General features: G+C 40.5%; 1 protein-coding gene across 4 annotated transcripts; it reads right to left on the bottom strand.

Moving 5' to 3' along the window:
* Positions 1–411: 411 nt before the first annotated feature.
* LOC108881525 (disintegrin and metalloproteinase domain-containing protein 23) lies at positions 412–24720 on the bottom strand. Of its 4 annotated transcripts, none has more exons than XM_018673585.2 (26): positions 24361–24720; positions 23382–23599; positions 22813–22889; positions 19074–19137; positions 18018–18100; positions 17818–17881; positions 16474–16546; positions 15914–15981; positions 15646–15711; positions 15381–15449; positions 14421–14587; positions 13810–13894; positions 13639–13726; positions 12438–12489; positions 10953–11052; positions 10792–10863; positions 10612–10698; positions 10441–10521; positions 10274–10324; positions 10107–10170; positions 9866–9971; positions 9038–9157; positions 8681–8849; positions 5823–5934; positions 5309–5399; positions 412–2273 (listed from the first exon to the last, which is right to left on the bottom strand). In XM_018673585.2, exons 1-26 carry the CDS (start codon positions 24434–24436, stop codon positions 2228–2230), a joined length of 2349 nt encoding a protein of 782 aa, XP_018529101.1. In that variant the 5' UTR covers positions 24437–24720; the 3' UTR covers positions 412–2227. The 4 variants fall into 4 exon arrangements, with proteins under 4 accessions (XP_018529101.1, XP_018529100.1, XP_018529104.1 ...); XM_018673584.2 differs by lacking the exon at positions 5309–5399 and adding an exon at positions 4384–4474 and having other exon boundaries at positions 24361–24719; XM_018673586.2 differs by lacking the exon at positions 412–2273 and adding an exon at positions 4385–4474.
* Between the last annotated feature and the right edge of the window lie 904 nt (positions 24721–25624).

Raw genomic sequence — 25624 nt, 5'->3', positions numbered from 1 at the left:
AGAGGGGGGCTTGTGGTTAAGTGTCAGAGTATTTCTTGGCCAGGCCCTGTGACAAGCTTCAAATGGACTCTACAGATATGAGAGTGGTATCAATCTTCTCATCTAACTCTAAACATGAAAGTGAATCAGCATGTTTATAGTGTCTTTGAGGGAACTATCTTATATATTTGGTTTTGATATTTGGTTCATTTTAATAACACCTTATAAGTGTAAAAGACCATGAATTTATACAGTAATATGTTGTAGTCAAAGATATAGCTTTACACTTGTCTTAGCAAAGAACATCTATTGTACAAAATCACTACAGTTGCTGTCGTAATTTCTGGTCACTTTTGCCATGTGTCGTAGCAATGTTACTCCTGCGGACAGATTCAGTTCAGTGAGGATCTGACAAAGACAGCAAAGCTCAGATAAAATTTGTCAGTAGTTTATTCATCGGTCCAACTGTACATGATGCAGTGAGAGAGGGACACCAGACAATGAGTAACATGGAGGATTACAACGATGCCAGTGCTATGGCAGCACCTGGAACACACCAACTATCAGCTGGACGAGAAATAATAGCCCTGCACAAAGAAACTGTTCAGGCCTCAATATGTACAGGCACCATACATCGTGTGCGTGTGCGTGTGTGTGTGTGTGTGTGAGAGAGAGAGAGATTAAAAATATCAGACTGAATGAAAAACACACAAAAATGATTTTCAATTCCACAAATGTAAAAGGGTGCTCTCTTGTTTTTCATTGGAAATATTGATTCAGTTATTTTTTTAAAATGTTATTTGTCCATTCAAAGTTTGAGTATGTTGAAGCGAAATGAAATGAGACGTGGGAGTGGCCAGATACAAAAGTTTAACTGATTAGCAGAGGTTTTTGTAATTCCATGTCTACATTGATATCAATATTACCCATACTTTTGTGCAATATCTCTCTTTGCATAGTAAATAAAAGTTAAATGTTTTTGTTGTTGACATGCACCTATCTTTTGTAGCATATTTTTCTTGCGGATTTTGGGGACTCCCGTATAGAATTATAAGCCCACTATAGTGATTGCATGCAGCGTTACCAGTAGAGCTGAACTTGATTTCTACTAAGAGTTTATGAGAGCAAAAGGCTAAGCCAGTATAGTGGGTGTTGATGAGGACTGTTAAGTGAGACCTGGCCGGACAGGTGAGTGCCTGCGTGGACAGACTTCATGCCCTCAACAGTAGGAGAGGCACCACTGGCTGCAGACAGAGGGGAAAGTGCTCTGTGTGCAACAACATCCATATGTTCAGGTGATTGGTTCTTTGGCTTTTGAGTCACTGTTGAAGATACTTTAGGGGGTGGGGGTGGGGTAATCTTGTGACTTTAATCTGACATGATCTTGGTCTGAATCCCTCTAGAACTGACGTGCTTCTCCTCGACACCACAGCTGCTCTGTCCACTAAGGTGAATCTAACCTTTGACCTCTGGCCGGACAATCACAGCAGGCTGTGCAGCGTGCCACTACGGTTTTGGCCCAAATCATAAGTACAGTATTTATTTTCAATAACATTGCCAAAAACACCCGCTATACAACATGCTAAGATAAAAAACAAAAGCAGTTGATGTCCTTGTAAAATATACTGATAATTCCAAACCTGAACTCCTTATTTATGTACAGTATTCTGTGTATGCATTCACCATGTGGTCTGCACTGCCTTTTTGGGTCCTCACATGCAGCCTCCTTATTCATCTACAGCACCTAAACGTGAACTATAGGAGCTTCAACCGGTTTTCCACTGGGTTTAGTTTTTAAGGAGGCTATCTCCTCCGTTGGATAATTCCTTTTTTTTCTCATGTTTTTTTGCGGTATATTCATAGCTTTCGTAGCCATGCAGAGCCCTGTAGAGAGGGCTCTTCATGCCAGGGGGCCAGCAAGCAGCACGCTTTGTGTGGATAATCATGCCAGGTGAGAGAGTGGTGTGGATTCCGCCTGAACGCCTGTGCACTGGCACTAAAGGATGGAAGAGGAGCTCTGTCACTCTAGAGATCAGGGTGGGCAGGGGTGGGGGTTGTTACATGAGTGAGGTGATGTGGAAAAGGCTGCATTTCTTATGTTACTACGATGGAATTTGTTAAAATGTCCACTATGTCTTTTTCAAGTAAATCTAATGCCAAAGATCAGCAGCAATAAGTGCAGTCCAGCTGTCAGGTAGCCAACTAAAGAAGCCTTGGAGTCCATCAGTGATTGCCATCTCTCCCTGGGTTAAATGGCTGTGGCGTTGGGGTCGTATCGCCGTTTCTTCACATTTCTTATGAGAAGATAAGAAACAGGAGTCAGTGACTGCAGTAATCACACCTGCTAACACAGCTAGTGCAACCTGGACAAGCAACCACACTCATCTCTTCAGTTCACAATAGTACTCACAAGCAAATGCTGTAAACGGTTCTTTTACTTCCTGTTATATTCAATGGAATGAAATGAAAACGTTCACTGCTGTTATCTGTGCAACTTTGGCATCAAAATGCTGAAGACACTGAAGTGAGGAAAGGCTGGTCCATGTTGGCCAGTTTGGCCTTGACTGCAGAGACAGTCAAAGGTATTTATATTCACAAACTTTTGTCTCAATTTATGATGATGTACAATATGATTTACTAATCATTTTTTCTTGTTGTAAGACCACAAGAGACTAGAGATTACTTTATATTTAGGATCCAATGTACTCTATTTTTTATATTTCCTTTTGTGTTACGAATCTGTAACACAGAGTGACCTCCACAAAAGCTTTCACCTAGTTTATTGAGCAGAAGGGCAATAAAGTCTACTCACTCAAATAAGCTAATAACTGAGTGTGAATATTAAGTTCTGTGAATATAAACGTCCTCTGTTGCCTTCTTGCAGACAAGTGCTGACTGGCTTATACGTGCAACATCAGTTTACTAGGTGAAGAAGTGTAGGAGACATGTCTGATTACCAGTTTTGATGGGAAAGACATTAGTTCCACTCAAAACATAACCATCTGGGAGGAAAGAGCTAACATAAAATATATTCTATAGAGGAGGGAAAGAGGAGACAACCACATAAACAACAACCACAGCAGCAGCAGCAGCAACAATACCTACTACCACAACAGTGGGACAACAACAAATACAACAACAGGAGTGATGCATAACCTCCCCGTACTGTGGCTTGTTGTGGGGCTTCTATCACTCTGTCATGCACCTGTTCCAATAGTAGACCAGTTGAGGGTGGCACTATTGCTGTGCGTGGTTCATGCAGTGCAATGCGCTGTGTCTGTACCAGGTCTGTGAAGCAGGCAGCAATGGCAGCTGGTGTGGGCGGGTCCGAGAGTCCTGCTCTGCTCTAGGGCGGAGCCTGGCCATCCAGGTGGGTGTGGCCAGCCATGGCACAAAGGCTGCAACCAACAAAAAGGTCCTGGATTCTCTCTTGCCTCTCTCTCTGTGTGTGTGTCGCTCTCACCACTCCATTTAAAGTCTCACCCTCAAACAGTAACGGACTGAGAAAAAGATCATGGAAGTGATGAGAGCACGACAACCCTGGACCAGATCACTCTGGGTTTGGCTCAGCCTTTGTGCAATGAACTGACCTCCTCCAAATCAACAAGTCAACATGCAGAAATGTTTTGTTTCTTATTCTGTCTTTCTTTTTTTTGTTTGTTTTTGTTTTGGTGACAACCATGATGCTTTGCTACCTGGCATGCTTTGGTGACTGCAGGATTGTATTTCTCATTTACTCTATAGGCCTATTTAGATTAAGATGTGTAACACCCCTGTTGCTCAAGACATCAGGCTAATTAGCGGAAGATTGTGAGTTATTAAACATCATCTATTGTACAACAGAGTACATTTCCTAGCTACACAGAGATATATTAGAGGCATATTGTTGTATTTCAGAGGGGAAGTAAGATTTTATCTTAATACAGGCATACACAAGCTTTTTTTTAAATTAAAGAAAAAACATTTAGCTGTTATTCATATTCATAAAGTATTCATTCCCCTGTTTTGTGAGAATCTCTGTTATTAGGTCCTTACTGAACATGCATGTCAAGCATTGAGCTCTGCCCGTCCAATCAGTTTGAGGTTCTGCTACAGATGCATAGACAACCCCCAGTGTCTCTCCAAATCACCCTTTACACATCTATAATGTGAATATCATCCACATCCTCTTCAGGAAAACAACCAGGACTGCACGCTGGATGAAGCTGAGCATTTCAGATACGTGTTAAGCATGTTTGTCTCAGTGCTGCCACAAAAAAGATTATTCAACATGCAACAATGCTTCATGTTTGTGTGTCGTCCACCCTGGTGTCCATATTCTGTAGCAGGAGCTCAAACCCTGGTGTCTAGAAGCAGCAGGGATGCTAGAGTTAGAGCGGGAGAGGCATGCGGCGTGTTGCTTACTTAAAGCCCCATCCAGTCCCCCCCAGCACTATGGCAGCCACAAGGATGGCTCCGGCGATGGAGCCTATTATTAGATTGGTGGCACTAGGACCTGTAAAGGGTTATGGGGAAAAAGACATGAGTTTCTGTACTCATTTACTGTATCAATAACAACTATACAATGATGACTTCACATGGAACAGAAAACATAACCATAAGAATACTATTACAGTAAAATGACTGAATCTGAAAATGTATCTTGCATGCTTTTCAGCCCCCTTTAGTGTGTAACGTGGAGATAATGAGGTAGACGCCCTGGGATATTTACATTTATCTGGTGTCAGTTGACGTAGTGATTATCAGTGGTCTGTTTGTTAAGGTTGTGCAGAAGACTAGAACCTGGGTATCCGTCACTGTAGAGGTTTAATTAGACAGAGATTGACAGGTGATATATATATGTCGCCTGCAGTATGAGCACTAGAAAATGTTTTTAGGGGTCCCAGTCACCACACAGCCTACCACTGACTGACAAGCCAGGTCACTAACTGGACACTTCTCAGGACTGTTTTCCATCTAAATGCCCCACATGCCCCAGAAAGGAGAGGATCACAGGAGCAACCACATAACGACTAAGAATAAGAGAAAGAAAAGGGACAAGAAGAGGAGGAGGGAGGATGGAGAAAGAGGCTCGTAGTAATGGGGAACAACAGGAAGTGGCAAGAGAGGAGGAGGAGGAGTAGGAGGAGGAGGCAGGGGGGAATCCATCAATCAATCACACAACACTGAAAACATCCAATCACATGACAAGTATATGGTCATCACCAACACACAAGAAAACACAAAGCCACCGGGACGCACACACGGGCTCAGGCCGGCTCACGAGACCGCCCGCACACTGAGGCACCACTATGAGAGGAAGAGCTGTGAAAGGGTTAAAGATGCTTACTCTATTCCCCACCCTGTGCCTCCAAAAATCACCCCCAGGGCCAGAATGGTCCCTGCTACTGCCCCTATCAGCCTGTTAGTGGCCACGCTCACTGTGCAGAGGGAAAAGGAGCATTATTACCACCCTGTCAAAAACAAACAGCAGGCTTCTGCTTCAGAGTCATGGATGAAGTGACACGGTTCCCTCTGTAACGCTTCCCACCCCCTTAACCACCTCCCCGTCTCCCCCTGTAGGCAAACCATCAGGTGTACAGCTGAACCAAACTAAACAAATGTAACACTGATTTTATATTCACCTTCAGCTGCCATTTTTATATGTGAAGTGTTAATGACACGAGCACACCTGTGAAAGCCACGTCTAGGAATCTGTCCTGACTCAGCTCTAGCAGAATGACAAAATATACAGTATAAAATCATATGTCAGTGTGAATCTTGGCTAAATTAAATGAGTGCATTTAAATGTGTGTGTTATTCATTCTATCAGGTGTCAGAGGTTCACAGAGGTAGAAACCGACCCTTGGGTCCTTCGTCCTGAGTGGCCTCAGGCTCTTTAGGCGGGTCGGGCATGCTACAGTCTGTCCCTGCCCAGGTGGTGTCACAGGTGCATGACGCTTCATTGTTGCACACCTGTACAGATATGACAGAAACAGATGAGGCGATGAGGGGAACATAAGAGCTTTAAATAAAGGTGCTGACACACTACATTCCCAGCAGCTGTCTTCATTTTATTCATCCACAGTTAACAGAGGCGTTCACATAAACACTTAGTACAGTGTAAATTTGATCATATAGCATCAAGGGTTGGTAGAGATAAAACATAATTGTGGAAACTGATCTAGATTAATTTCATCACAGTTCTACTATAACATTTTTTGCTAAGTCAGCTTTGTAAAGACTTTTAATTATGCAAACATTTTTAACAGCAAGCAGAACTCAATCCAATTGGTTGAATTACACAACAGTGTCTAAGGGGATTTTCACATGAGAGACCTGTGCCTGGATCCAAGTACACTTGACCCCAAAGTCCAGCTTGTTTAATTAAGTGTGTGAACACCTTGTACTGTACCTTGGCATGGATCAGTGAAACCGTATCGCTTGAAAAGGTGGTCTTGAGTACAGTTCATGTGTAATCGGGTACGGTTCGAATTTGGTGTCAGTACTACTGTACCAAAACACAGAAGTGGACAGCTATTTAGACTGATTTTCTACTTTGTGTTAATTGGTGGATTGCAAACCAACTACATGCATACCATCACCTTCTTTATCAGAGTGTCCAAATATGCAAGTGTACTTGGGTATGGGCCAAAATTACTAATGTGAAACCTGAATGGCAGGGGAGTGGAGAAGAGGGGCAATCATGGCTCCCCTCAGGTATGGTATAAAGCAATCGTACCTAATACGAAAATGCCCCAGGCCCCACAGTACTGAAGCCCAATGAGCCTTTTTCACAGCAGACATTTTGACATGTCATAGCAGGAAAATCACAGGTGTTACTAATAACATTAACAATGTCCTTGTTCTGTTCATCTGTTCCAGTAACTCATGACACTGTAACGGTGAGAAGCATGCTCATTACCAGGACCGGAAACTGAAGCAGCTACATGGAATTCAGCCATTATTAATTTCATTATCTACACCTGTGCTTTTCCTATTGTGACTTGTCAAAACATCTTTCATAAAACAGGCAAAGGAAAAACTAAGAATTAAGTTATGAGAGCTACAATATCATTATCTACAAAAACAGCAGGGTTTCATTCAAAGTTTCCTCATCAGACCTCTCCTGAGGACTTCATATACAGACCATGATTGCCCAACAAGTTAGTTTTGTCTTGTTTAGTCCTTTTCAGTCCTGTTAATTTTGTTGCACCCATGAGGGTAGGACAACTTACACCTTTATTGTTGACGCAGGTGACGGCATCACAGGGAAGTGACAAAAGGCTGCAGTCAAGAAGGAATAGCCTCTAACACCCTGTAGGCTTCCTTTGAGCAGGAAGTAACAGAAATACTTACATCCTGTTAGATAAAATTCTGAAATAAAATATCATAAGAACAGTCTGTCAGCTTTTATCATGCTTGCTTCTTGCCTATCATGTGCAAGACACCTGAGTTAAGATCAGGCCGGATAGAGATCTAAACACTATGCACAGTGCTGGCTACATCTTGAGTGAGCCTATTGGTACATGGACTTTAGTGACATTGTAAGCTACATTTCTACACCTTCCACCTGAAAAGATATAATCAGACCGAGTGACTGAAAACACCTCTGTATCTCAAGATGTATAGAACCATTCAAATCTTGTTTTTAAGCTGCAGTCTTTAGTCTTTTATTGAATCTTAGTTAAACTTTTTTTTTCTTCTTGTAATCTACAGTTTTATTGCACTTTAAAGCAACATTATACTACAATTTTACCTTAAAGTAACAGCTTCAAAATTATTTGGATTGTACACTGAATTAATAGGGAGAATGGTGCCTCTGACATTCCCACTTGGCACTCTGAATGCCTGTTCTTTCACTACAGAAATTGGATTAAGCAGGTATGATATGATGCAAGAAGTATGTAATGCTTATGTGAAACGCATAATGCTTTTTGGTACTACATCACACATAGATAGGCAAGCTTGCTAATTCTTTCTTTCATTTATCAAGCCCTTTGATACTTTTGTTTTGTTGCCTGAGTGATTGATAGGCTTGTTTTCTGTGTTCGGGGTGCGCTGCTTCTAGCACCTGTAACCGCTTGGACAGGGAAGCTCAACAGAATTTAATGTACCAGCGTCTTGTAAATGCCACTGATGGCTGCAGAGGCCACTGTTGCCGCTGCACAGCAAAAGCAACATAGTGTTTCTTTAATGTTTATGTTTATTTTTTGTATTTTTACTACTACTGCTACTACTTCTACATGTAATAATATATCAGCTGTGAGTTAGGTCGACATAGACAAGCTGTAGCAAGTTATGAGCAAATCAGGTAAGTTAGAAACAAGACTGAGATTTGTAAAACATCTACTGAGAACTGACTGAGGCCGTCAAAACTAAAAACAATTATCTAAATAAGCTTTATTTGGCAAATGCCTGACCATTTTCTGCTTGACATTCATTTTGAAGATGACTTTTGTAGATAATGTAGGTGAAATCTAACATTTACAGAAGAGCTGCCATGTTTTTTCAGTTTGAAAATCAGAGGCAAAAACAGTGTCATTTCCTCGGAGTGAGGTACATTTTTTGAATCAAGTGTAAGCTTGACCAAAGACGAGACCTGTTAAACAATCTTTTGTACAGGTGATACAACAGATGTACCGTCGATGTCTGTCCAAACTTACTGCCTACTGAACCTTGTCAGACCATAGTGAGTGAAGCGAAAATTTTATACACTTACCCCGTGGGCAGAGCACACCTGTCCATTAGGTCCAGTGGGGCAGGTGCTCATATTGAGTGACTGGATGGGCAGACACTTGCGGTCAAGGCACATCATTGACGGCCCACAGGGAGTCCCATCCTCCACGTAGCCTAAATCAGTCTCATCATCCAGAAGAACATGTCCACCACTGTGAGGAGAGGAAGGGGGGAAGGAAAGGGGGAGACAGATAAAGATAGAGGAGAGGTGAAGAGAGAGGGAGGGAATTTAAGAAATCATGCAAGGAAGATTGAAACAAAAACGTTTGGAGCATTGGCTCTAATTCTCTAAGTTTCCAGGACATGAACAGCTCAAATAATATAGTAAACATGTGTTAACCTGCAATCTATCTGCCCATTTTTATGGTTGAAGAAGGTGGTGGTAATTTCTCCTTTCATAATTCCGATGCGTGGGTTGCGGCCAGTGTTGGTACACAAAAGGTAACCACAGAACACATCACTGCAAAAGACAAGCAAAAACATATCTGTACAGATGCCAGTGTTTCACTTAAAACACATTATGACTTGTCAGGTCTTACCCATCTATCTCCATCTTCAAATCTTTTCTTAATACCCACCATTTCACAGAAGGTCCTCTTAATTATCAACAAGACTACATTTTATTTTTTTTACCCTTACAGTTACTTACTATTTTCATTTGAATTATTTTTAATTTCTCTGTGTGTAAACATGTGTTTAACCGACTTGCTTTACTCCACTAATTTTGTTTCCAGTTGTGAAAAGTATCCCAATTTTGTAAAGTGACCCCGATTTTTAACATGGACTTATTAAGAGAGCTGGAACACAACATTGTAAAAACAAGTGTGGTAAAAACTGTTAACAGAAAGCTCTCTCTTCCATAGACAAGAACAGCTGCAGGCTCAAAAAAAGAAGCACTGATGCACATTTTGAATGGGCTGCATAACATTAAGGCAAAGCTAGATGAACAACTTTCATAAATGTATAAAAAAAATAAGACATGGTGAGCCCTCTGTTGCCCTCTGTTGGTTGACTTCAAAATAACTTCAATCTCCTCACTTGTCAGTAAGAAAAGATCATAAGGAAGGACTGAGGCACAGCCTCAGTGTAGAGACAGAAAACACTGCAGAGCTGACATGCACAGGGGAAATACCATGTTTAATTTAATTAGCAGTTCTTTGAAACTCACTGTTTGCTACACTGGATCCATTTCTCTCCATCTTTTCCACAGTTGCCCTTTTCTGTGCCCTCAGTGTTCAGTTTCTCATAGCAGAACTTCTCTGAGCCTCCAGACTCTGAAGAAAAGAGAAAAGGGGTGAACTGCACAGCTCCTGACTACAAAAGTCTCTTTTTATACAGTGTCTCTGCATATTGATCCTGATACTGACACTAATAAAAGCTAATGTGAAGCAAAGGAGTTTTAATCTTACTTGACCCCCAGATGTATTTACACTGGTTCTCTCTAGTCTTGCACTCTCCATTGTAGCAGCGACCCTGAAAAAAAGAGAATAAATACATTTTTCAGTCTGCTGCTCTAAAACTGCCAGTCGGGCGGCTGATTGAATAAAAAGTGTTCCGGTGTCATTAGTGTGCGTACCTGGTTAACCTGGCAGAGGTAACCATCTTGTTTATGAAGGTTGGGAGGGCACTGCAAAAATTACAAATGCGTAACGTCTTAACCGTGCACATGATCTTAAAAATGCAAAGAATGACAGAGATGAACCATTTGAAACAAAAAAATGTGATTGTGCCACATAAGAACACCTGTCCAGAGTCCCCAGAGCAGGTCTCTGAGATATCACAGTCGTTCACAGCGTAGCGACAACTGTAACCGCGTGGATAGAACTGGCAAGAAAAAGACGACATGGGAGAAGTCTCAATTTATGTTTGAGAAACGGATATTTTGTGCTGTAAAACTTTAAGAAAAGCTCATACCAGACACGTGTTATTGCAGCATGGGCCATTGCTGCAGTGCGCCCCATTTGCAAGGGAACATTTCTTGCAGCATTCCTTGTAACACTCCTGAAAAATAAAGAGGGGATGAGCTTCACTCGTCTGAACAAACAAGACGGCAACAAAACAGACGTGACTCACTGGAGTAAAAAAGTAACTCACTGCTCTCGCTCCACAGTCGCATTCCTCCCCCACTTCTACAAATCCGTTCCCACATTCTGTTGCCTCAAACAGCTGCCAAAAGAAGACAAGAGAGTCTGAAGGATACAGAAAAAAAGTGTGATTTATGACAGCTGAAAGGGGCAGAGTCGTGAGTGCCTAACCTTGGTTGGCCTGTTAAACAGACAAGAGCCTCCACCTTTCAAGAGGAACTCCTTGTAATCTGAAATGCTGCATTTGGAGAATCTCCGTGGGTGTTGGACCCTGAAGAGAGAGAAAATACCAGGTGAAATTAACCACAACTGGAGGCATGGTTCAAATGCAAGTAAATGCAAAGTAAACGCAGACACTGTTTACTCCATTCTGGTATGAGAACTGCGACACACAATCTTTGCTTTTCATCTATTTTATTTCTGACTATCGTTACTGCTGTATCTGTGTTTATTACATATACGATCTTTAATGTCACCGTCTGATGAGAATACAGTGAGAATACTGTTATAATAGCATGAAAACAAAGTTAAAGCATGACTCAGTCTACACTAAAATTATGTTGAATTAGTGTGAATCATGTTGGTTACCATAAGTCACCCTATTAAAGTTAAATAATGTCAGACTCTGTTTGAATTAATTTCAGTCATTTCTTCTTACTCCATACTCCCAATCGATGTTAACAATTAACTGTCAACAAAACCTAACATGTCCCAGATGTTTTTTCACATTAAAAGCCAACCTATAAAGGGAAAGCTGTAGGACTTTTTGTATGAAAACTCTGCAGGAGGTGTTGAGTTTCATTCATGGTCACTGACTCTTACTATATTGATAGAACTGGCTCCTTGGAAATAGACATTTAATTGCATTTAACGGCAGATGAAGATGGAGAGATTCTGAGTTTGCATTAACTGGTGAACAGGCCAGATTTTCATATAAACCTTCTTGTTCTCTCTGCCACTGAGCTAAATAAAGGCCACTATGTGAGAATTTATGGTAGTTCATCTTTATACAAAACAATTTGCTTTATACTTTCATTAGAGAAAAATAAATGCAATATTTTATTCATGGCACTGTAGAAGCATTATTACAGGGGCTTGCCTGGTGTTACATGCCTCCAAATAAGCAAAACCAAGAACTAAGAAACAAAATACAATGAAGCAGACAAAAACATGTATTGACAAGAAACTGACAGTCACTAAAAAAAAATTGATGAAGCATGCACAGAAGTCAGATTACTGGTTCGCTTTCTTAGTATATAATGTTGTTGTGCATTGTCAAATCTTCCTGTAACAGTAGCTGATAAAGCACACTGAACCATTTATACCTGTGTTAACACACAATCTACAGGTGTAAATAGAGTCACTGATTGCATATTCTTTCACTGACTGGTACATGTAAAATTGTATAATACTGCAAAACAAAAAGACGACCTTGTATATGTATGGTTCTGAATTATTACAATACTGTCACATGTAGCACTGGCTGAAAATGAACATTTTCCACCAGTCTGCAGTTAAACTGTGTAATAACATCATTCCAGCTCCAGGCAGTGATAATACATATGAGTGACATAAACAAGCATCTGTAATTGTTACTATCCTCTTACTGTGTGTGTGTGTGTGTGTGTGTGTGTGTGTGTGGTAGTTGGAAATTACCCAGTATCCTCCATTATGCAGCCAGTCCACGAGTCAGCACAACCACATTCCTCTGCAAATAGGAATGATAGCACAGAAGAACCACAGAGAGACAAGGAGAGAGAGATTACATAGTGCAGAAGAAACAGACATAAATACAAGTTTTTTTCAAGATATGTTTTTCAAGATTAAGTAATTAAATTAAATATGTTAATAAGATAATATTTACAATTTATCATCTCAAAGATTTGTTAAAATGTGTCTCCTATCTCTGTCTCTCTCTGACATGCTCACACGCTCTTATCAAGCTTATCTGGTTTTGGAACCAGAAGAAGAATTTCTTTTAAATGGCTTGCATTTTTTGAGCTTGCAGTTTCTAACATGGTAGCTGTTTGATGACTCTTCCTCATTAAGCACTATGATCTTAAAACTGATAACATAAATCCTGACTCAGCTTAGTCTACTTTTGTCTACTCTGTCTGTCACTCATAGAGTCACTGGAGCTGTGAAGAGGCACTTTGCTCCTATCAAAACTGACATTTTTGTTTTGCAGGTGCCATCAGCTGTAAATGTCTAGACCTGGAGGTATCCAGCCATGCCAGCAATTTTGGTTTATTTGCTGAAATTTTAAGATATCTGCTGCCACATCAGTACAACGCAGGGTAATCAGATTTCTACTGCTCAAAGCACTGAAAAATGACATCTGAAAAATTCAGAAAGGAAACATGCCTTTTAAAAAGCCATGTCTCAGATTAATCAGGTCAAACCTCAGACCTCACTGTGGACAATTTTAGTTTTTAGAAGTATTTTCCACCAAACTTTAAAAATAATAAAAAAAGAATGATGGAGGCCTCAGCGCTGGATATTGCAACATCTCAGCAAATTATATCAGTCATCTTAAAATAAGTGTATTCAACCTCTACAGGAACAAGAACTAGATAGAGTCTGGATATAGTCTACTAGACTTCTAAACAAACAACTTTTTTTTTCTTTTTCAAGATAAAGTGATAAAGTGCACAAGTTTTTGAGGAGTCCTGACTTCAGAGTTTATTCCACCACAGTGGATCTAAGAGAAAGAGGAGGGACCTCAATGAAACTAAAACTATCTGAATACTACTACCATAAGTAGAATTCTTTTTGGTAATTTCAGTGACCTGAATGTTGTGATTTTGGCTCTGAATAGACTAGACTAGATGTTTAACAATATGTGTTTCATGTATACTTCTCTTGGATGCCGGGTCCCACTGGATGCCCAGATTCTGTGCCAGGCTCTGGGATAGAGACACTGCCATGGACCAGGTGGTGCCATACTATGAACACAACAGGAACCAGAGATTATTCAGTTGTGGTCACACTGTGATTTGTATACAGACTGACAAACAGCAAATCTGACCTCATTGACCCCTACTCCACGGCTCAGAGAACACATGCCCCCGAAGTACGCTGCACTGCTTCTGCGGTAGTGGAAGGTTACATTTCTACGAGAATAATGGAAGACACAGAGGCAGATGTGAACAACAAATGAAAGATAAAAACATTACAGAGGATCAGATCAGTCAAAAAGTGAGCCAAACCTGATATCTAACATAAATATTCACTCAAGCAGACACAGTACTGTTTCACGTAAAGGTAGCTGCCACATGAACAGTGAGCACAGATGTGATGAGCGCACCGTGTGAAAACATACAGAGAGAATATTGAGAGGACAAGATCAAAGCAGGGATCAGGCTACATTAAGCTAATTTTATGCAGCTACATTGCATCCAGCCACTGGGTCTCAGAACTGGTTGCAGACAGATCACGATTTTGCTTTATGGAAGTACAAACAACACAGACAATACAATCATGCCAAGACCAGTACCCAGCAGGAATAAAGTACAACAAAAAATACTTTAGGAGGAAAAGCATTCTTTAGAAGGCACCTATTTACATACATATAACCCTTAGTCTTAAGTTGCTCGTAAAGGTTTGTGAAAACAAATTTAATGTATGTAAAGAGCTTACGAGAAGAGGTGCACAGCATCTGTCTGGTGCTTGATGCTCTGCTGCCGGTACTTGGAGAAATCTCGCAGCATTTCCAGTGGCCTCACACTGATTGGGATCTGATCCTTGTCCGTCCAGATCTCCACAGCAACGAGCACCACACGTGTATGTAGGTGCTCTTTGAAGATCTGCCATTGAAGGCCACAGTGAATGGGAGGAATAAAGAAAGACAGAGAGAGAGGGAGAGACAGAGAGAGAGACAGAAGCAACGAAACAGGGAGAGGAGAACAACACTGGGTGTGAATTTGAATCTGAACCGCCTGAGGAGGACAGAAGAGGGGGTGCAGCACACTGGGATCAGGGAGGAACAAGGGGAGTGTTAATGCACGTGACTAGAACACAGAGCAAACACCAACACAGTAAGGACTAACAATAAGACCTGTATGGGTCCAAGTTAGGGTTTGAGAGATTTACTCCATTACATGAGACTGATGGAAAAATATTTGGTCATAGACCATACAACTGGACAAGTCAAATGTTGACCTGCTTGTGGCGCTAGAAGTAAAGCCAGTCGTCTAATTAATGCTTTGGGGAACGTGAATGTCTGTTTCTCTTAATCCATCTGCTGTATATTAGAGATATGTTAGAGAATAAATGAAAATGTTGACCTTATGATGGCGCAAGAGAAAAAGTCAGAGGACTACCAAAGTCATTAGGATTCATTGTCTGGGATATCTTTGCCAAATTCCATGGTGATCCATCCAATAATTCTCAAGACATTTTACTAAAAATGTTGAATATTTCAGTCTGTGCCAAGGTAGTGAGCCATGTGACTGACTCTCATTCCTAGAACCACGCAGCCAATGTGGCTTAAAAAAAACAAACAAACAAAAAGACTACTAATTGTGTACATTCTGAAATGGATCTGTATAAAGGATACAGGTGCACATTTCTCAAAGGACAACTAAAGAGTTCACTCACAGCATCCACAAGATTCACCACCGACTTGGCAAAATTTCTCGTGTGCTGCTTGGTCTTGTGTCGTTTGTACTGCAGGCACAAAAAACAAGAACAGAAGAGAAGACGAATAAGTAACACTTCATGTGAAGTGTGAACTCACATCAGTGATTCACTGTTGTGAGTTTTTAGATATATATGATAAACTAACAGTTATACAGTAGGCAAAGATTAAAAAAAGTCAAAGCTGACATGTCATTTTGTTCTTGCTTTCAATGAGAACACATACCATACTGTGGTCACTGACAATCATGAGCTCTAAATATTTCATCTCCTCAAATACACTGCGAGGCATCTGCAAATCAAAACAAGAAACAATCAGCACTGTCCAAACAGTTCCAAGCCTATACTTTTTAATTCTGGCATCACCACAAGTTTGACAATGTACACTACTGTAGTGTTTAGTTTTTATTGTAAACTCACTGTATAATCATTCATGGGCGAGACAACTTATGTTTGTTGCATTACTTCAGAGAGAGGTGAGATCAGAGACTTACAGCTCGCTTTTTCCTGCGCCTCAGCCAGGACAAGTCATCTAGCTCCGAGAAGAGCTGTTCTTCCTCCACTGCAAAACAGGGAAACAGTGACACTTTAACACACTTATTAAGTGTTTACAACTCAGTATGCTTGTTTGATGAGTTCAAGCCCACAGCGATTTGTTTTTCTTTCGATTTTTTCCCTCAGAAATTCCAAAATTGTTTCCCTGAATTTCCCATGGAGCACTGTGTTAAATCAAGTATGCTAGTGGCAAAATGGTAGAGGCACAAACAAAACAAAACAAAGTAAACTGGTCTATTTGACTATCAACTTCTAACACTGTTAAATTCTTTCCAGTTAATTAAAAACACAATATATATAATGAAATGTAAAGTCTTAACAGTCATTAAAATCATGTGTTCTTGACCACTCCAAAGAATCCCTGTGTACTTGCATGTTGTGTGGTGAACATACGTAAGAGGAAGGTAATGACAGGATAAAGCAAGGTGTGGTGACAGTCAGAGGTGGAGGATTGATAGAGGGGGTCAAGATCATGGATGACAGTGATGGAAACTCTTACCCTGTTCCTCTGAGTCATTATTCCAGTGAAGGGAGGCTGCTCTTCTTAGTTTGTGAGGCCTCGCAGCTGTATCCTGCAAGGGTGAGGCAAATAAGTGTTAAAAGACTGAAGAGGAAGTGGGACAGAAAGGAGCTGGTGGTGGGGAGGGAAAGGGTGAGAGAGTAAGATGAATTTCCATATAAAATAGGAGCTTAGAACTTAAAACTGTAGTGAAAGAATGTAATGAATGAAGAATTGTTCAACATTTCTGTTAAATTTTAAAGATGCTCTATGTAGGCTTTTGTTCTTGCTACATAGGCAACATTAGCATTAACAACTGTTTACTAAGCAGCCCAGCATCAAAATTAATTCCTTTACTTGCCAAGAGCTGTCTCCAGCAGTGGAAAGTAACACCAATGTTAACTCTTGTTTTGCTACTATTCCTATTACTTCTTTTCTTCTTCTGAAGTTAAAAATCTAGCACCAGTCCATCCTGTCTTGTAATGCCACTTTGCAAAAGTGTTCCACTGTGGCGTCCAGTCTGCCCTCAGTCCAACATGAGAGGATGAAGAAGTGATTCTAACCCCTTGTATCGGAAACAACAATGGCTGAAGCTCCTTGTAAGTAAACAGCAAAAACAACAGCAAACATATATATATATATAGCACCTTTAACAGGATGGTTTTGTGAAGATATGATTATATGATGTTATTGCGCACTGATGTCCAAATGAGTGTTGTAATTAATGAAGCTTGACAACACTAACATGCTAATGTTTAGTAGGTAAAATGTTAACCATGTTTGCCATCTTAGCTTAGTGTGTTAGGATGATAACATCTATTAATTAGCTCTAAAGACAATGTACAACTGAGGGTGATGGAAGTATAGTTTTGTATGCTGATATTATTTAAACCATATTGCTTAGCCCCACTACTAATGCTATTAACTAATTACAAGGAAAAAAACACAATGAAAAACACAAGACTTACATAAACAAGTGCCTCAGGGAGCTTATTAAACTGGAATTAACATGAGTAGTATACAGAGAGGTTAAAACTGCTTAAATAAACTGAATGTCTGTTTTGCTATAGTAGCATATTATCATAAAATCAAATAATTACAACATAACCTAATGTTTTTAACTGCTGTACATGTTGGCCAGACAGGCTTCATTGTTCTATTATCTCACTCAACTTCTTCCTTTGAAAAACAGGAATGTCCTTGGAGTGATTAGGATATCCTCAGATGAAAATGTAAACAGCAGAAATGCAGAAACACATGTGATGGAGGTGACACTACATAAGCAGCAGAGGAAAAATATTTGTGTGATGCATATTTTGGTCCAAGGCGAAGAGAATAACTTACGATTAAATGAGTCTGTTGTAAGGGCTCAATTAGATACACATAGACTCCATCGTCAAACATCCCGCTGCCGAGCAGAGAGAGAAGAAAAGAGAGAGAGGCCATTCAATACTGAGTCAATACGAGCTGAGGAGCAGAGATGAGTATATCCAGAGATATTCTGGACACAGCAAGGATTACACACAGCTCTGCTGTTCACTTACTGCAGCCCGTTGCAGGTAGATAAAGCCACGTGGGAGTTATCGTTCCCTCTCACCTGGCCGTGGTAGTAACAGTGCTCACCACCCTAAGGAAGAGGACACAGTGCTAGTGAAGCATCAAAGCAAACCATGGCCATAAATAAAGCAGCATTACGGGTAGCACACAAAACTGCATATACCATTTATCACATGGTGAATATGTCAATTTTCTCCTTAATTATCCTGTGCTTGAATTCTCTAGCATTTCCAAGGACGGTAACAGCTTGTCTCACAGATGTCGCTTTGGCATATATGCAGTTCATATCTGCGGGGGGCCTCAGTCTATGCTAGTTAAGATGTGTGTGTTAAGAAGTTAATACATCGCAAGATGGGTCTTGGCACTATCTGTGACTCAGCTGTCAGACCCAGGGTGAGCGGAGGACACCCCCCCCTTCTCTGTCCCTCTCTCTCTCTCTCTCTCTCTCTCTCACTTCACCCATCCCACACTGCACTATTACTGCAGAGTGCTTTCTCCCTCGTCACGTGACCAAAGCTCCAGCAAGAGGCTGCAGGAGAGCAAAACCCTGCTGATTCAGCTACAGTATGCCCAGCCCAGCCCTCTGCCTGAATCAGCAGCAGCAGCAGGAGGAAGCTCTCCTTCCCAACCTGTTTTCTTTTCTCCTGTCTATGTCCTCTTTTCTTTCTCTCTTCTGTTGTATAAAAATCATGTGCTCCCATATTTCAATCAAGTCTATCTATCTATCTATCTATCTATCTATCTATCTATCTATCTATCTATCTATCTATCTATCTATCTATCTGTTGAAGTGTTAATTTGATCACAAATTTGCATTAGGATTGAAAATAAAAGGCAAACCATCTGATTTACAGGAAATTAACGCCCACGTCTGTTCCCGTCTTTACTTTCAAAGCCTGTTTCCTAAGCTTCACCAGCAATATGCATGACTGTACAAAACAAAAACAGCAGGACACACTGTTCCAGTTAAAGGAGGCAGATGCCACCAAAATAAGAAAGAAGACGTATATTTTAACATTTTGGTCAAAACTACAGAACCATACCTTTGATAGAACAGGTTTGCCCCCTTCATAGTGGATCTCAACATAATCTGAAGACAGCAAGTCACTGAAAAAACACAGAGATTGAAGTTGGTTAGGGTGGAGGGATGTGATGCAGTTACAATAAAAACACACCAGAGTCCGTCTGTCTTTACTTTCTCTGACTCACATATTGTGGTTTTTAAACAAGGGGTGAGCACTGCTTGTCGGCATTTAAACGAGAACACTCATCACCACAGTGCCTGGATTAGCCTGCACAAACATGGTGTGGTCCATGGCATCTCAAAAATGCACCACAAATGTTAAATGTCGGGAAAAACTGTGATGCATTAACTTATGAAGGTAATTAATTATCACTGTGAGAGGCTGCACAAAAAACTGCATTTGGTAAAAAAACATATACATAAATTTTATTATGATAAGATGCTGATAAGTTGCCTCAAGGTATCAAAGTGAAAGAAAATGTACAACTACATTTATATGACTGGCTCTTCTTCAAATTTCCCAAAATTATGTCATTGGTTGAGAAGAGAAATGAGGAACGGAGACACAACAGGAGCAGAAACAAGAAACCACGTCTAAAAGCCGCCTAATGTGATAAATGATTGCAAGGCCTCAGCTTCACCTTGAACACAACAGTCCTCCCGGCAGTTCCCGCTATCTGAGTCAGCGTCCGTCACCATTACACACACTCTGTTAGCTGACAGCTGATTTCAAGAGGCTGCGATTTCTGCCACAATGGCGCTTTTTTTTCAGAGTAACCTTGCAAATCAAAAACATCCTCCTCTCAGTGGACATGCAATGGTGTCGCAGCAGAAAAAAAGAGAAAGACCGAAGCCATGAATCTGCCTTGTGACACCAGCAGCGTGACATTTTTTGAGTGATGCTCAGTGGCATGTGAGCAGGAAGTGCACCATTATGAGAGGAGAGTTGAGGCGTGAGCAGTGTGTGAGAGAGATTCCTGGGTGAGGGCCTATTTTTAGCTTGACCGATGAGGCAGGGAGAATAGAGTGGGCCACGCCAGAGCATACTGGTGTGTTAATGGGTGTGTGGGTGGTGGCCAGCATTACAAAACATGGAGGGGTAAAGCATTGGAATTTGATCATCTTGAGGTGTGTGTGTATGCCTAAATGTCTGTGTGAGAGCCGAGAATGTGTGTGGAGACCATGAGAAGGGAGTCCTGCCCCGAGGTCTCTCAGTCCACAGGAGACTGAGTGCCACAATGCAGCTGCTGCAGCAGCAGCAGCAGCAGTAGAGGAAAGCGAAACAGAGGCGAGGCAGAGAGGGAGGACCAAAAAACTGCAGGGGGGTTCTTACGTCTGGCACCAGATCAAATGCAGCTCTGAATCCTGTAGTGACACACAATGCTGTCAGGTCCCACTATTTAAACCTCTAACAGACAGAAATAATCTGCTCTGAGTCTAAATAAATGAAGATGCTCCAAGAAAGGGTCAGCAGCACTGAAGATATTCATGGCAAGACAGCTGAAAGAGAACTGAGGTCCATTACAGTGAAGTTACTTGTCCCATTAATGGTAAACACATACTAAGGATCTGGTTTCAATCAATATAAGATTTATTTTATCTAAAAAATATATGTATTTTGAGTGTGAAAAATGACTTCCTTCATTTGTAATCCCAGGTACAGTAAGAGGTGAGGAGACAAAGCAGCACCCATTGGCAGATTGCAGACCTATCTATATTTAGAACAGTACTGTCGCAGCTACAACACCAAGCAAAATTCAAACCCCTGTTCTCACACACACAAAAAAGGCACACACTGAAGTTAGCTCATGTATCTCACAGATAACCTACAGTGCAAGCAAACAGCTGGGAATCAAGGTCACACTTGTCCCCCATTGGCCTTCCTGATACATGAGCATGCACCTCTCACTTAAGATATGTGGTTTCCAAATGACAAAGAACTCATTAGCAAATGTAACACTTCTGGAGTCTCTCCTACTTTATCTGACCTTTTTCTTATTGTGCATTTGCATAATAAGACAAGCACTATTCGCTGCAAATAAATGCTGAAGTCTGCACTTTGTCAGCCTCTACATTGGCACAGAAATGAAGCTCAAAAGACTACAAAGATGGCAGAAAACCCAGAGTTGCATTTGCAACATCATTTCACTTAATTACTGTGTCAGCACAAGCTATCAAACAAAATAAAAATGGCATCAACTAAACTGGTAAAGCTTTTGTTTTTTGCTAAAATGATGCTTTAAACGAGCATGGAATGGCAGTATTTTTGCAATATAAAAGTGGGATGAGAGTAACCTAGGTTTATATTAATTCTTCTGTGCTGGCTCTAGTTTTAAAGGACTTAATTGGCATTGTCTGAAAAGTGGCAGGCTGCTAGCCAAACACTGCACCAGCACACAGATTGAGTATCCAACCACGTAAATTTGCCTATATGTCTTAACATCTAACAGCACTCAGACATGCACAATATAAAATTACAATATTTTACTACAGGATCGAGCTTAAATCCCATTAAAGAGTTTGAAATTTAATCAGCATATGTAAGTCCTCACACACATTAAGCCCTTCACATATGTAGACCAGCTACTTTGTGAGGGGAGTAAATCAATATCATTGAGTGTCCGGAGCCTTGTGTCTCTGAACAGGACAGTGATCACAGACCACAGAATAACTGCCTCTCTACTCATTTTGATGGAAGCCAATTAAACCTCATTAAAGATAGAGACTCTGCTTTGGTTTTGTCTTTGTCTGTAATCTGGCAGCTGAAGTAAGACTGCTCTTAGCATTTGGAGGATTCTGGAAACCAGCATGCTGACCTTTTGAATATATTTTTCTGAATATATTTCCTTCCACTGACACAGCATTAATGACTAATCTGACGAATAAAAGTACATATCTTTTACAAACAACAGTCAGCAACAGACAGGAAGTGTTGTCATTTGTCATACATACTGCTTCCTCAGGGAGTCATTGTCATCCTCAGTGTCATTAAAGATACACCCAAGGATGATTCTGGTCATTTTGGGGCCCTACATCAGATGTCCACTGCCGCTTCTACGGAATTTTATCTTTTCATAATCAAACACCAAAATAATGCTTTGTTGTTGTCTAAACTTTATGAAGTCTCACTATACTTCTGCGTCACGTCATCGGCAACAAGTCGTCAACATGCAGCTTTATGTGCACATTAGCATCCTGCTTTTCAATTTTATACTAGTTTTGATCATATTTTGCATGACTATGATATTATCCAAGTTTCTAATCTGGTCTATGACTTCTGGACAAATGAAGTGCTACCAGTATCAAAGAACTTTTTTTCCCCTTTCCCTATTTATTTATATTCTATTGCACTTTAACTTTTCCTACTTTTTTGTGCCTACATTATTGGCCTATTTAACTAAATGACCCTGTGTTAGAAAATAAAACCCTGCCTCGTAGCTTTCCTTTGATGGTTTCCTGCAATTTCTTGTAGAGTATTTTCTATAACGTGTAGAGAGTGTCAGTGTGGATCTTTTGTGGCAGGGTTGTTTGGTCAGGGTTGCCTCTCTTAACCCTTGGGTGAATTAAGATACAACCATCTCCACTTATAACATGGCCTTGATGCAAGATAATGTTGAGAGACATATAAATCACTCTCAATGGAAGTTAGTCTAAGTGTTTGTTACAATCAATGCCCAAAAATACTGAGTTTTAGCTATAAAATCAGTGGTTTTAGCAAAAATGAATTACTGTAGTTGGATAGGGTAAGGAGCACCTACTTGTTCAGTGTTAGATCCAGGACAAATCTGGAGCCAAACGCCTCTAACTGGAAACTGGCCTGGGCGAGGTGGACTGCCTGTTAAGGGAGAAAAGAGTAGTCACTGCAGATGATGGCAGCTTGCAAAGTATGTAATCGATGACATCAATCTACAGAGTGAAAAATCCTCCAGAGACCACCATTAATATTGTCTACAGAACAACAAACAAATAACAGATGTGGTGGATAAATGACAGATGGTAATGTACAGTGGGTATACAGGGAAAAAGGCTTCCTTTAGCATGATTGCTCTGGCATAATTCCAGTTCATGAAAACACACATAATGCATGTCTCTTAGCGTGCTATGTCTCTGTGTATGTGGGGATCTTTGCTTTATCTGACACTGTCCAGCAAAATGACATTAAAGACAGGTTTAAGGTTTAAAATAAGCCATAATATGGATTTATAACGTAAAGGCCTTTACCATGCAGCATGCTGTTAAGTGACCGGATGCTCTTGCTATTGATCACAACAGTATTTCTACAGAAATAACCTCTCGCCACATCCCAGTATCACCTGTGCTGGCTTACCTGGCCATCTGTGGCTTGGTTCTTGGCCCGGGTGTCCAGGTCATGGTAGGTACTCTCCGAGTCCTCGTTTAAGTAGTAGATCAACCGTGAGGGGTAGGTGATCTCATGCTCTACTGCATGGTGTGTTGTGTTGTCTGTAGCAGGTGCTGCAGTTGCCTGTTGCTTCAGCAGTGCTGGCACTGCATCCCTCTCAACCCTGTCCTCTACTCCTAGAGAAACTGCAAGAAAATCCCCAATGCACAGACATGAAAAACCTGACCGTTGCACACACACACACATATTTTTATATATCTATCTATCTATATATCTATATATATATATATATATATATATATATATATACACAAAGAGCCAGCTGTCATACTTTATTTGTGAAACGCATTGATGATACTGAGGCAAGTGGCCTCTGCTTCATTGCAATTCCTCAGAAACACTTCAGTAAGATTGGCATAGACATGGCATAGTATCCCGACAACCACACACAGCAGTTAAGCTCAATCAGGATACAGAATGTAAACTGCTTAATTTCAATCTACTTTTGACATGATTATGCGCTGATTGCCAGAGTGAGAAACTCTGCACCATACAAACGCAAATGCAGTGTCCATTATGCAATAAGAGTCTAAATAACCTCAGACTACACCAGCTGTTAATATCATGCACTTGAGTAAAGAGGGTCCCCATGACTTAATTATTAACATAATTAAAATGTGGTAATCATACATAATAAAGAGCACTATTTTTTATACGCTGCACAAAAAATGCTGAGATGCTGTAGTCTGCTCTCATGCACCATCATGCTGAAGACGCTGCATATTAAATATAATAATCCCTAATCTATTTTCGTCAAAACAGAAACGCGATTTTGCGCATCCGCAATACATCGTCTGATATTATTTTAGCAAACCACAGAAAGTAAAAGGCGTATTTCATGAGATAAAAGTGACAAAAAAGCCAGCAGGCTATGGCCAATACGTACCGGATGACGCTAGTGATGGATGAAGCCAGGGCGAGAGGATGCTGACGAGCAAAGTGGCCAGAAATATCAAATGCATGATTCATATTTGATAACTGAAATATCTCAATATCAACACATCAACGCAGTGAATAGCTTGCGGCCCATCGTGACGGGGAAGGAGCCGTGCAGGAGGGTGTTCTTCATGGATATCCGGAGGCACCGGGTTGCTGCTGCTGCAGTAGCGGCTGAGGATAAGGAGGAGGATGAGGAGGAGGAGGGGGGGTGAAGGGGTGGATGGGGGGTGAGCAGAAAGAAGGCGGTGGCCAGGCAGCAACTGGAAGTCAACCAGCAGACTCCTCCTCGATGAGCACAAAGATGTCCTCCCTCCCCACCCTCCCGGGGGCCACAGGAAGCCCGTGCAGGTGACTTCAAAGGCATGACAGACAGACTGGAAACGACCGGTGACAAAGGACTGTGCATTAAGAAGACTCGTTTGATTCCTTCAACACGAAACACAGGAATCTTTATTATGATGAAGAGAGAAACTCACAAATATATATATATATATATATATATATATATATATATATATATATATATATATATATATATATATATATATATATATATATATATATATAAAGATAATGATGACTATTATATTTAAGAAATAAAACGTTAATACATATGTATGTTTGGTCACTGTGGTAAACAATACTAGGATACATTGAATTAATAAGATAATGTAACATTTTAAGTCGTCCCTTTAGTAACCCTAAACTACTTTTAGGAAGACCACACTATAAAAAGGGTTCTTTGTTCAAAGTACTGTGTTCAGTAGTGCAGTAAAATGTAATGTAGAAAAATTAAGTATGAAAGGTTAAGGTGTCAATTAGCCACGATGAAATGAATAGGTAAGCAGCAATTTCATGTTTTAACCAGTTTAAGCTAAATTTACTACTTTATACATTGTAGTTGGGTAGTTTTAACTTGTAACAATCATATTGTAGAAGTTGATAATATGTTTTGTATATAAACTGATGTTCAAAATAGCTACTACATATAGCTGAAATGTAGTAAAAGTAAAAACATACAATATCTTGATAAGACAGAAGTAAAAAACTGTCTAAAATAAAAATACTTGAGGAAAATATATACATGTATTTAAGTACTTGAGTAAATTTACTTAAATTTCATGACCTCAGCTCTTGGTACAAAATTTCATAGTATTTTTGCTGCATATGTTATGATGGAATAACAGACCACAACTGCTGTACTCAAGTAT

The sequence above is a fragment of the Lates calcarifer genome, linkage group LG1 (assembly GCF_001640805.2).
Source record: "Lates calcarifer isolate ASB-BC8 linkage group LG1, TLL_Latcal_v3, whole genome shotgun sequence".
NCBI lineage: Eukaryota > Metazoa > Chordata > Actinopteri > Centropomidae > Lates > Lates calcarifer.
Note: the sequence above shows the minus strand (reverse complement) of the source record. Positions and strands in the feature narration are given on the sequence as shown.